This window comes from Eleutherodactylus coqui, chromosome 4, assembly GCF_035609145.1.
Source record: "Eleutherodactylus coqui strain aEleCoq1 chromosome 4, aEleCoq1.hap1, whole genome shotgun sequence".
NCBI classification, from domain to species: Eukaryota; Metazoa; Chordata; class Amphibia; order Anura; family Eleutherodactylidae; genus Eleutherodactylus; species Eleutherodactylus coqui.
Genome location: NC_089840.1, coordinates 73,954,630 through 73,967,808, shown reverse-complemented (window position 1 = coordinate 73,967,808; position 13,179 = coordinate 73,954,630). Strand labels below are relative to the sequence as shown.

General features: G+C 46.5%; 1 protein-coding gene across 1 annotated transcript in view; it reads right to left on the bottom strand.

The window, feature by feature from the left end:
* SH2B2 (SH2B adaptor protein 2) overlaps positions 1-13,179 on the bottom strand; it is a 102,737-nt gene that overhangs the window by 29,773 nt on the left and 59,785 nt on the right. Inside the window, exon 2 of the mRNA XM_066599651.1 lies at positions 8,148-9,025. Within this exon, the coding sequence (XP_066455748.1) occupies positions 8,148-8,999 (852 nt within the window). The 5' untranslated portion in view covers positions 9,000-9,025. The remainder of the gene's footprint in view (positions 1-8,147; positions 9,026-13,179) is intronic.

The window sequence follows — 13,179 nt, the reverse complement described above, 5'->3', positions numbered from 1 at the left end:
GGAGAGGTCAGCGGTCACAGACTCAGCAGCTGCTTCCACCGCCAGAATGGACCTACAGGCTCGGTGAGTGGAATGCCTGTAGGGATGCTGGCTGTTTAGAGGCCAATAGTGAGGCTGCTAACTGCTATTTTTCTTCTGTAAGGCAGTGTTTTCGCCAGCGGTAAATCACTGGCGAATCACGCCAGCTGAAGCTTTTCATAGCGTTGCTATGGAAAGCGCCGGCCCCGTGTCCATGAGCAGAGAATCACTGCGATTCTCCGGTCGCGGCCGGCAATTCGCAGCATGGCTGACAGCGGAGATCCGTCTGCTGCCTCCTGAGATTCGCCGCAGGATACCGCAAAGCCCGTGGACAGGGGGCCTAAGTCTCCAAAAAAAATTTAATAAAAAGCAATGTTATACATTTTTAAAGAAAAAGAATTGAATCTGCATCATTCTAAGACCGATTTTTATCGGTCTGAGAATGAGCAAAAATAGTAAAAAAAAAAAAATTATATTATTCACAGTAATCGTGCTGATCTGGATAAAAAAAAGTTACTATAACTATGTTATATTTGCTGAATGCTGGATGGATACTGTTAAAGCAAAACCCCAAAACAATGGAAGAATTTCTGGAAATTTTCCATCTCACCCCCCCCAAAAAAAGTTACACAACACATTATATGTACCCCAGTGTGATGCCATTAAAAATTACAACTCGTCACAAAAAAAACAAGCCCTCATACGGCTATGTCAAAGAGTTATGGCTCCTGCAATACAATGATGAAAATCTCTTGGTCCTTAAGACACAAAATAGGCTGGTCACTAAGGGGTTAAGATCAGGAATACACCCCTAACCTCTCATGTCAGTTGCCCTGGTGTTTCCCATTTCCCAATTCCCTCCTGGTGCCTTTGTAACCTCCGGGTCAGACACCTCTGTCCTTCTGCAACACTTTTCCTAATCAGAACATTGGGGTAAAGCTTGGTAAATAAATTCAAAATATGCAGTTTGTCCCAAAGAACATATTTTTCAACGAATATACATTAAAAAAGTACTAAATCCATTCCTGGATCTGCAGCGCTGCGCAGAGCTTTCAGACCAAACGAGGCCTGGATAGAATAAAAGTGCTGACCTAGAGCCTACTGACCTAATAGACTACTGCAGCTTATTGATCTAATAGGCTTCATTGTGGTTTATCTCGCTAACTAGCTGACTTCTCGGGATACAGTTTAATAGCCTTGTCTTTGCTCTTGTCATTAGCCAAAGTATATGTAACGTTTAAGAGTTTATGACCTCTTATTCGCAATATGTTCCATCCTTTGTTGGGTGGAGGAAATGTGTCCCGAGGCTCCCGGGAGTTTGGGGGTCATTCCTCATTCCTGTTCTGCATTTATTTAACTAATTTACCATCTGCCTTCCCTAAAATACCACCTGCCCCTGCAATTACTTGGTCATACATGAAGGCCTCTAGATATGAATCCACCTTATCAAACAAACAAACCAAAGTATAATTAGATTGGTATTTCAGTTAATATAGTATACCATTGGGTCAAACGTCAACGTGATTCTTATGTAGTGTACATCCATAGTATTAGTGGACCGTCGGGTCACAATCTCATTATGGCTACCGGATATCTAAGCCGGGTTTTACGTAATAGACATATTTTAGATTACATTTCATTTGCTTAAATGGTTACACCATTCTTAAAAGGGAAAAGTGTAACATTCTCCTGGGGGTCCGGGGCTTCTGAACATGTGTGACTCCATAACAATACCATGTGTGACATTAATAGTACAAAATGACACATGTACTTTAGCAACATAGTATGTAAGGCCGAAAAAAGACATATGTCCATCCATTTCAGCCCATTACCCCCCCCCCCCCCATTGTTAATCCAGAGGAAGGCAAAAAGCCTTTAATTAAATACTACAGAGGTATAGAAATTCAACTTTACTTGGAATCTTCCATCACTCACACTACAGGACGGCTCCCATGTCTGCACTCCATACCGGCCTTCATGCCGCCTTCGGTCAAGTCTGTAATACTGCCACATTTTGGCACAGGCCAAAATCCCTCATGGTTTTAGGAAACCGAAATTAAGTCACCATTAGAGTTGAGCGAACGTACTCTGCCGAGCTTGATGTTCGCTCGAGTATTAGCGTACTCGATGGTTCTCGTTACTCGCCCCAGTTTTTGGTTCCTCCCCGCTGTGACGCAGCGCGCGTCAATGGCAAACTTTTTGTCTGGCAAGCAGGGGAGAGAGAGGGGGAGAAGGGGAGAGGGAGAGAGAGAGAGAACACACGAACCAAAAAAAAAAAAAAAAGCTCGAGTCTCCGATTGTAGTCAATGGGGTTCGTTACTCAAGTAGAGCTCTCGAATTTTACGAAAAGCTCGACTTGAATAACGCGGACCCGAGCATTTGGGTGCTCGCTCAGCTCTAATCACCATAAGTTTCTATAGGAAGCTAAGGGGGATGTCCCGCCATTAAATATCATATCCATTGTACAGATCATGTGAAAATAAAGGGGTTGTCTGAATGAATCAATTTTCATCTAAATGTCCCTATAGAAGCCTCAATAGGCGACACATGTAGGCTTTTTCCAATTGTATCATACTACAGGCTCTATTTTGATTTTCTTTACTACTTCACTAAATTAATTTGTATTTATTAGTTTTTTTGATTGTATTACGCATTGACACTTCATAGGGTTTGTGTGTGGGCCTGTATTATATTTGTGGTGGCTAGATTTTAGATCTTTTGTACTAAATATTAGTGACATTACATTTGTCTGATCAGTGACATGTATGTTTTTATTCTGTCTGGTGGTGTAATAAAGACTTTGACATTTGCGTAATTTTGGGCTGTTCAACTCTTTGCTTATGCAAGCCTGTTTTTCTTTATTATACACTAGTAATATGCACATGCTGCAGCAGCCTGTCTATGGGACCTTACAGGCTTCTGTAGCCAATAACAGAGCGCAGCATTCAATCACTGAGCTCTATGATTGGCTGCAGTAGCTCGTGACGTCCCATATACTGACTGCTGCAGCCTGTGAACATTACGTCAGAGGCGAATCTAGAGCGGTGGGGCTGGACATAGTGGGGAGCTGGGAGAGGTGAGTATAGGCTTCTTTGTCATTTTTACACAGGAGGAGCCTCTTTAGATAAGAATTGATTAAGTCGGACAACTCATTCAATCCCTTTATGCCTCATGATTATAGATGAGCGAGTATACTCGCTAAAGGCAATTGCTCGAGCGAGCATTGCCTTTAGCGAGTACCTGCCCGCTCAAGACTGCAGGTTCGGGTGCCGGCGGCAGGCACGGAGCTGCGGGGGAGAGCAGGGCGGAATGGAGGGGAGATCTCTCTCTCCCTCTCTCCCCCCCGCTCCCCCCTGCTGACAGCCGCTACTCACCGCTCCCCTGCGCCAGCACCCGAACCTGCAGTCTTGAGCGGGGAAGATACTCGCTAAAGGCAATGCTCGCTCAAGCAATAATTGCCTTTAGCGAGTATACTCGCTCATCTCTACTCATGATGTACATATATGTCATGGGGAGGTTGAATGAAATGCAGTATATTTACAGCACATGAATGGTGTGGGCTCAGGAGATGAGCCTGTGCCATCCTTAGTGGGAGCTAGCTGTGAAAGATAGTGGCCTCCCGCTGAAACAGCAGGGGATCAGTGAGAATGTTAATTAGTTGATCAAGGCATGTATTCCGCAGCGTGAAAGAAAACGCAGCATGCTCTATTTGCCGCAGGAATACGCGTGGCCGTCTTCCATTGCAGTCAATTGAGGTCGGCTGTCATGCTATACTTCCGCTGTAGCACAGCGGAAGTATCGCATGAATACGCGTCCCTGCCTACTGCCGGCTGCGCCATCCCGCACTGCAGGCGCGTCACGCGCTTTACTGTGCATGTGCATTGGCCCTCCATGTGGGACCAATACAGCAGATCCAAAATGGTAAGTATGGTGGTTTTGGGGGTCGCTGTGGCGGACTCTGCTGCGATATTCCGCTGGCAGTCTGTCACGGCTGTGGGCATGAGCCCGTATGCAAATAATGTGTGGACTGTCCTATGGGCTGTTCACATTCTGAGATGGGTCTGGGTTTTCTCCTCCCTGTTCAGCCTAAACTCCACCCCTGCTTACTGACTGACATCTCCAGCTGTCTTAAGCTGGAGACACTGTGTGTTCATAGGGAGCTGGAGATGACCATCACTAAGCATGGGCGGGGTTTAGGATAAAAGAGGGGGGGAGAGCTCAGGCCAGTCTCAGCATGTGAACTGTTCATTGGATGGTTCACACCTCATTTGCATACTACAGAAACACTGATTTTGGGGCCCGGGAAGAACTGTAAGTTAAAAGGAGTATAATTACACTTGTCATCCTACTTCTCTACTATGGTTAGCGTACGGTTATGAGGTGGAGCTTTGGCCCTGCACCCCCCACCACCATTCTGTAGTTGTGGCCCTAAAACCAGCCTAAGGAGAAATTAATCATATTGAATTACAAAAAAAAAGGAAAACCTATGACTATATCCCAGTGTATCAGAGTGACATATGAAATAATGCATTGCCCTTCAGAGATATAAAAGTAATGACTTCTCCCATGCAGAGATGATGAGCGATGTCACACTGACTGCCTGCGACACTAATGCTCCGCGCTACACGTTAAATGAATTAATGAAAGGTTTTTATTCCCCCATTTTCACTAGATGTACAAACAGAATATTCAACGAGCTTCTCTTGGCATCAGCTGCTTTTCTCACAGCCATACACTTTGTTTTGTGGTTGTGCTAATTGATCTGGGCGGGAGGATCATGAATTCAATGGCAGCCTTAACAAAAGCAGACTCGGTGAGAGAACCTACTACACCCAGTAGAAAGCTGGTTAAGTTTTTTGTTAGACCATTAAGGAGGCTCACAGAGGGTTCTGTCCGGGCAAGTCATTCCGGGTCTAAGGATAAGACCGGTTCTATTTAGGTGAAAAAAAATCTAATTCTCTATAGGTCTGGCGCCCCCCATCATGGTGGGAGGGGTTACTTTACAACAAGGCCACATGTGATGTAAGATTTAGTATCTGATACACATAAGAACGGAACTCGGAGATCTATGAAAAAGTGTTCCAGCATTGTTACTTCATGGGGAATACCACTAGTTACTACAACAGACAAGTCAGCAGATCGGACAAGTACTCTTTAACCCCTTAGAGGTCAGAATTAGAGATGAGCGAGCCTACTCGGTAAGGCAGTCACTCGAGCGAGCATCGCTCTTCTTGAGTAACTGCTTAGTGATCCGAGCAGGCTCGGGTGGGCTTTAGAACCGAAACTTTCTGGCTAGAGATGAGGACCAGACAACTTTTAGCAATTTTACTCATATAGTGATTTTATGGCCCTATTTTTTTCCCGACTTGCCAAAATTACTTTTGCTGTGTTTTTTTTTCATCACCTATAAGGCTATTTTTTTTATATGTTTTTTTCATTGAAATTTGTTTTCCATTTATTTTATTTTATTAGGGGTAATGTGTATAGAAAGTTAAAAAAAAAGCTATACATTTATATTTCTCCATTTTTAATATTAATATTTGCCATTTTGTTCAGCATGTTTTTATATATAATTTGTATAATCTCGGATTACAGGGCGGAGATAGTAACGGCTCGGGTAGGCGTTGGGTCCTTTTCTCTTTTATTAAATATATAATTTTATTCTGTAATTTTCTTTGACTTCATTTTTGTAACTTTTTATTTTAACATCCATGTCCCCCATAACGTCATATAAGACCTCTGGGGGACATTCACACTGTTCTTTTTTATTTCCCACATTTCCACTGTAAGCGGAGCATCCATAGGAGCCCCAGTTTCAGGAGGAAACCTTCTCCTGGTGTGACAGCAGTCACTGTCAGAGCTAGTCAGGATCTACAGAATCTCTGCAGCTCTGACAGGTCGAGAGTCGCCGGCAATCACGTGATCACAGTGTGTCATGCAGGAAACGGTATGCATTCTCTACATAGAGCTGGTCCTTTAGAAGCAAAACAACCTGGTCCTTAAGGAGTTAATCAAGACAATTTCCCTTATGACACAACCCTTGTAACAACATAATGAGATGCAAATTCCATAAGATTTACCCGCCCCTTGGAAAAATAAGTAGTACTGTAAATACAGTTTTTATATTAAAATCAGATGTGAAAACCTTTTTAAAAACATGCAGAAAACATACGTGTTACACTCATGTCACAACAAACATATGCGGGAAAATAGGTGTCCTTCTAGCATTTCTTTGACCAGTGCATGCTGGGATCCCGCAGCCCCAACGGTAACCAGTAAGTTAATAAACATACAATATACATTTCTTTTAGATAGCGGCCCATGGCATGCCACTGCACTGGCACAGGTATATAATGGCATTCATCTGGCCCCACCGAGGATAAATGCTGAATGCAGAAGAGGACTATGGCAGCCGACCCCTGAAGCGCCACACAATTTGAGCAATTTGCATTAAAATAATTTCATGTATTTCGCTTCTGCTATTAAACTTGATCATATGTTGCACAAAGTTCTTTTGTGAAAATGCCTTCTTGCCAGTTCACAGGCTTGAGCTGCAATAATTTGATAATTATGCAGCGTATTATGAGACTAATCTCCGTGTTGTACTAAAGCTTGTGTAGGAGGGCCGCAGATATCCAGCAGCTGGACAAAGCCCCCTTGGCTTTACAATATTCCATACTCTGTGCCAGGAGAGACAAATGCTCCACGCACCACTGGCACACTCGGCTTGAGCTCCCCTGCCAACGTCCCGCTCAGTTATTGTCTCACAACTAATTGCACATGTTCCTGATATTTTAGCATGTATAGACGGACTCTAAACTAGATCTTCCAAAACCCCTTATTCGCTCCGGAAAGACTACACACAATGGGGGGTGTAATAGAAAGCCACACGGACTTTTAGCCATAATTAGAAGGGAGATGGGAGAGGTGTCAGGCAATGCTTTGTGGGAAAGATGCAAACTGGAACCTGCAGAATAAAGGGTCATTGACATGGGCGTCCTGTGAATTTACATCTTAACCCTTTTCAATCCACTGTCTGACGTCTGAAGACATTCTGATTGAAGGAATGGAAGCAAATGGAAGCCTTTCCATTTTTTCGAAACTAACCATTGAAAGCAATGGTTACCAAAAAAATGGAAACCAAAAGGTCCGCACATCTAATCCACATACTTTATCTCATTTGCGAACGCCCATGTATCCCTACGGGTGACTTGATTTGCGGATCTTCCACAAATCAGATCCGCCTGTGGACATTGGGCCTTAATCTTCTGCACTTATCAGCAGTGAAGGGGGAAGGAGACCTTCAGCTACTAAGAGAAATAATGGAGAGATAGCAATATTGAGTATTGACTGGCGGGGCTATGCTACACAACCTCTAAAAGAGGAGAGGGAGAGCTGAACAGTGCTGGAAATGCCCTTAACCCAGCAACTTAAATGTATGATGCTTTCTAATTGCATTAGAAGGAAAACTCAATGCAAAAAAAAAACAGATAAATCCATATTTTTTTCTGTTGGGACTTAGCAAGATATGTGTACATTGATTTTGCATGCAGAAAGGATTCCATAGCCTTTAAGTCTTTTGGAGGTCTTCAGTGCAAACATGGATACAGGCAGGAATGTGACACGCCATTACAGAGTATCAGATGGAAAGTAGGGAGATGCTCCTAGCTAACCATTTGCCATGTCTGCACTAAGGAAGCCTAAAAGTAAAAAAAAAATGGGATGTGCCAAGATGTAAAGTCATCACCACTCCATAGGATATGATTTGAGTTCTGGGAGTCCCACTGATCAGGAGAAAGGATCGGCGTTCGAGGATGCACATTGCCACTCCATTCATTTCAATGGGACTGCAGGAGATAGCTGAGGGCCTAAACTTGGCTATCACAGGTAGCATTATGCAAATGAAGCAGCATATGCTGGATTGATGGTCAGTTTACTCAAAGACCTTTGTTTTCATGATCAGTGAAGAACCTAGCCTTGGACCTCCACAACTCACAGGTATTCCCCCCCCCCCCCATCCCGTGAATAGGGAATAACTTTAGATCTTGGCACAACCCCTTTAACAAGTTAAAAAGGTTTTTTTTTATCTCAGACATTCATGGCATATCCAATGAATATAAATGTCTTACCTTAGGAGGCACATAGAATTCAAGGAGAAATCTTTCCCCCTCCATTTTCACGGCTTTTCTCAAAAGCAAACGACACTTTTGCCACTGAGAGCTACCAACACAATTGGTATCATCAGCAACCATGTACCTGAGAGTTCCTTCTCTCTGAATATCGACAACATCTATTTTAGCCGCCTGCATTTTTGACAGCCGTAGTTTGTGAGTCCATTTTTCCCGCGGCTCCACTTGCTCCTTGTTGCCTGATGTGCATTGTTCGCGCTCTGCCCGCTTCATAGTTCCATTGTCTACACCAGGCTCTGGAGAGGACTTTCTGTGCCACATCTCCTTCATGCCATCCACCACACACAAACTCATATTCCTTAATGAGAAACCCTTTTTAAATTTTGGCTTGGAGCTCCCATGTACCGAAACATCCTCAGAGCTTCGAGAGTGTCCGTAAGATGAAACCTTGTGAACCCTGGCTTGAGTCCGACTTAAATATTTATTGGTCATAGTATTCTCCATGCTGTCTAATGACTCTGTGGAGGTCTCCTCTTTCCGGGAAACAAAATCCCTTGCTAAAGGCACCTGGCAATTTTGTAATCCTACAAAGGGTACAATGTTGTACTTTGTTGGAGAATCAGATACATACACCCTGCTAACCTCAAAACTAAAGAAATCTAAAAAATTGGCAGCAAAATGGTGGGAAAATGAAGTCTCTGCCCCCGGAGCATTATAGTGAGGGTTCTCCTTCAAAAACTGGCAGAATTTCTGGGCAAAGTCCACTGCAGCGGCTTGTGCATGCAGCTCACAGAACTCCTTCCAGTCAGGAAGCTGGGAGGAAGAGTCTTGATTAAGTGCATCACCATTCATGGCTGTTCCATTCCTCTCTAAGAAATCTGCAAGGCAAAAAGAAGAAGAATGACCAGCTGGAGAAGAATCTAGAAGGCCTTTACATAATCCAGTGTTGAATCATAGGTGTACACATAAATTCATTCTTAATATGTTTTGCATTTATTGGTATTTGTAGCAGAACAATTAAAGTCCATCTCTTCGGTTTTTGTTGCTTTTCTAGTTGTGTTTTTTTTTTTTTTAAATCTAAATAGGTAAAAAAAATTATGTGCCGATCGGCTGTGGTCACGAGCAGCAGGCCCCAGACGATCAACTATTGAGGACTGTCAAAAAGTTTCTTTCTAATATCTAAATTGTGTCTGCTCCCTTTCAGTTTCATCCCATTGCTTCTAGTCTTTCCTTGTACAAATGAGAATAGGGCTGATCCCTCTGCACTGTGACAGCTCTTCAGATATTTGTAGACAGCTATTAAGTCTCCTCAGCCTTCTTTGCAAGCTATGTAAGAAAAGAGAAAAAAAACCTTTTTCCTTGACTACTTTTTTCATCTGTGAGATGTATATAGAAGTATATGAAACTACTAACGACCACTTGTCCGTATGTATGCCAGAAAAAAAAAAAAAAAAGGTTTTACAAGCAGCACTCACCTATTGCCCACAGGGCAGGATCCAGAAGTGCAAAGCCACAAACAGGGGACCCGGACTAAAGTTCCAATATAACCCATAAAAGGACACATAGTCTGCGGCAGCACAACGATGCAGTAGAAAAGTTAAAAAAAAACTTTCATTCCTCCATTTCAAACATGGCTGCAACGTTTCGACCAGTATGCCACTGGTCTTTGTCAAGCATGTCCGTGTGCGTGTGTGTGTGCTTCTCATGCTCCGCCCCCTGATGACGTCATCGCTCCACCCCTGGTAACATCCTACAGAATACAACTAAGCCGCTATTATGTCAGACACAACTCAGCGGTCCTGAGAGGAGACACCGACCTATCTCCACCACAGAGATCCGGTGGGCTGAAGGACCTGCGGTGATGTCTAGAGATGAGCGAACGTACTCATCCGAGCTTGATACTCGTTCGAGATGCTCGTTACTAGAGGCGAGCACCACGCGATGTTTGAGTTACTTTCACTTTCATCTCTGAGACGTTAGCGCGCTTTTCTGGCCAATAGAAAGACAGAGAAGGCATTACAACTTCCCCCTGCGACGTTCAAGCCCTATACCACCCCCCTGCAGTGAGTGGCTGGCGAGATCAGGTGTCACCCGAGTATATAAATCGGCCCCTCCCGCGGCTCGCCACAGATGCATTCTGACAGAGATCAGGGAAAGTGCTGCTGGTGCCGGAGCTGCTATAGGGAGAGCGTTAGGAGTGATTTTAGGCTTCAAGAACCCCACATCTGACCGTGTGCAGTACTGTTGAGGCTGCTTTTAGCAGTGTTGCACAATTTTTTTTTTTGTATATCGGCCGTGCAGAGCATTGCATCCGCAGTCTGCAGTCATTATACAGAGTATAGGGCCAGTACTGGTGAGGCAGGGAAAGAGATATTCAGGCTATATAGGCAGCGGGCTTTTTCCAAAAAATTGGGGAAAAATACTATATTTGGGCTGCCTGTGACCGTCTTCAGTTTACTGCGTGTCTGCTGGGGGTAGTAGTCCTAATTAATACGCAGCTAAGCGTTACAGCAGGCTTGCGCAAAATTGTTTCCTGGATCTGCGGTCTCTGTTACATCAGCGCCGTCATCCCGCCAGAGGGAAACAGTATACATAATATTATACGCTGCCTACAGTATCTATCTGCTGGGGGTAGTAGTCCTAAATAATACACAGCTAAGCGTTACAGCAGCCTTGCGCAAAATTGTTTCCTGGATCTGCTGTGTCTGTTACATCAGCGCCGTCATCCCGCCAGAGGGAAACAGTATACATAATATTATACGCTGCCTACAGTATCTATCTGCTGGGGGTAGTAGTCCTAATTAATACGCAGCTAAGCGTTACAGCAGCCTTGCGCAAAATTGTTTCCTGGATCTGCTGTGCGTTCCGTAAGGGAAGTCAGCCTCCAACCACAGGCCAATAAGCGGCACATTTAATTACAGCGTTCTGTTTCTGCACTACTGGTAATACAGCATGCTGAGGGGTAGGGGTAGGCCTAGAGGACGTGGACGCGGGCGAGGACGCGGAGGCCCAAGTCAGGGTGTGGGCACAGGCTGAGCTCCTGATCCAGGTGTATCGCAGCCGACTGCTGCGGGATTAGGAGAGAGGCACGTTTCTGGCATCCCCACATTCATCTCACAATTAATGGGTCCACGCGGTAGACCTTTATTAGAAAATGAGCAGTGTGAGCAGGTCCTGTCGTGGGTGGCAGAAAGTGCATCCAGCAATCTATCGACCACCCAGAATTCTGCGCCGTCCACTGCTGCAACTCTGAATCCTCTGGCTGCTGCTCCTCCTTCCTCCCAGCCTCCTCACTCCATTACAATGACACATTCTGAGGAGCAGGCAGACTCCCAGGAACTGTTCCCGGGCCCCTGCCCAGAATGGCCAGCAATGGTTCCTCTCCCACCGGAGGAGTTTGTCGTGACCGATGCCCAACCTTTGGAAAGTTCCCGGGGTCCGGGGGATGAGGCTGGGGACTTCCGGCAACTGTCTCAAGAGCTTTCAGTGGGTGAGGAGGACGATGACGATGAGACACAGTTGTCTATCACTCAGGTAGAAGTAATTGGAGTAAGTCCGAGGGAGGAGAGCACAGAGGATTCGGAGGAAGAGCAGCAGGACGATGAGGTGACTGGCCCCACCTGGTTTGCTACGCCTACTGAGGACAGGTCTTCAGAGGGGGAGGCAAGGGCATCAGCAGGGCAGGTTGCAAGAGGCAGTGCGGTGGCCAGGGGTAGAGGCAGGGCCAGACCGAATAATACACCAACTGTTTCCCAAAGCGCCCCCTCGCACCATGCCACCCTGCAGAGGCCGAGGTGCTCAAAGGTCTGGCAGTTTTTCACTGAGAGTGCAGACGACCGACGAACAGTGGTGTGCAACCTTTGTCGCGCCAAGATCAGCCGAGGAGCCACCACCACCAGTCTCACCACCACCAGCATGCGCAGACATATGATGGCCAAGCACCCCACAAGGTGGGACGAAGGCCGTTCACCGCCTCCGGTTTGCACCGCTGCCTCTCCCCCTGTGCCCCAACCTGCCACGGAGATCCAACCCCCCTCTCAGGACACAGGCACTACCGTCTCCTGGCCTGCACCCACACCCTCACCTCCGCTGTGCTCGGCCCCATCCACCAATGTCTCTCAGCGCACCGTCCAGCCGTCGCTAGCGCAAGTGTTGGAGCGCAAGCACGCCGCCACGCACCCGCACGCTCAAGCGTTAAACGTGCACATAGCCAAATTTATCAGCCTGGAGATGCTGCCGTATAGAGTTGTGGAAACGGAGGCTTTCAAACGTATGATGGCGGCGGCGGCCCCGCGCTACTCAGTTCCCAGTCGCCACTACTTTTCCCGATGTGCCGTCCCAGCCCTGCATGACCACGTCTCCCGCAACATTGTACGCGCCCTCACCAACGCGGTTACTGGCAAGGTCCGCTTAACAACGGACACGTGGACAAGCACAGGCGGGCAGGGCCACTATATCTCCCTGACGGCACATTGGGTGAATTTAGTGGAGGCTGGGACAGACTCAGAGCCTGGGACCGCTCACGTCCTACCCAGCCCCAGAATTGCGGGCCCCAGCTCCGTGGTGGTATCTGCGGCGGTGTATGCTTCCTCCACTAAACCACCCTCCTCCTCCTCCTCCTACGCAACCTCTGTCTCGCAATCAAGATGTGTCAGCAGCAGCACGTCGCCAGCAGTCGGTGTCGCGCGTCGTGGCAGCACAGCGGTGGGCAAGCGTCAGCAGGCCGTGCTGAAACTACTCAGCTTAGGAGAGAAGAGGCACACGGCCCACGAACTGCTGCAGGGTCTGACAGCCTCACGCACGTGCCATGCCTGGCCCACGTCTTTAATTTGGTGGTTCAGCGCTTTCTGAAAAGCTACCCACGCTTGTCAGACCTGCTCGGAAAGGTGCGCCGGCTCTGCGCACATTTCCGCAAGTCCCACACGGACGCTGCCACCCTGCAACATCGGTTTCATCTGCCAGTGCACCGACTGCTGTGCGACGTGCCCACACGGTGGAACTCTACGCGCCACATGTTGGCCAGGCTCTATGA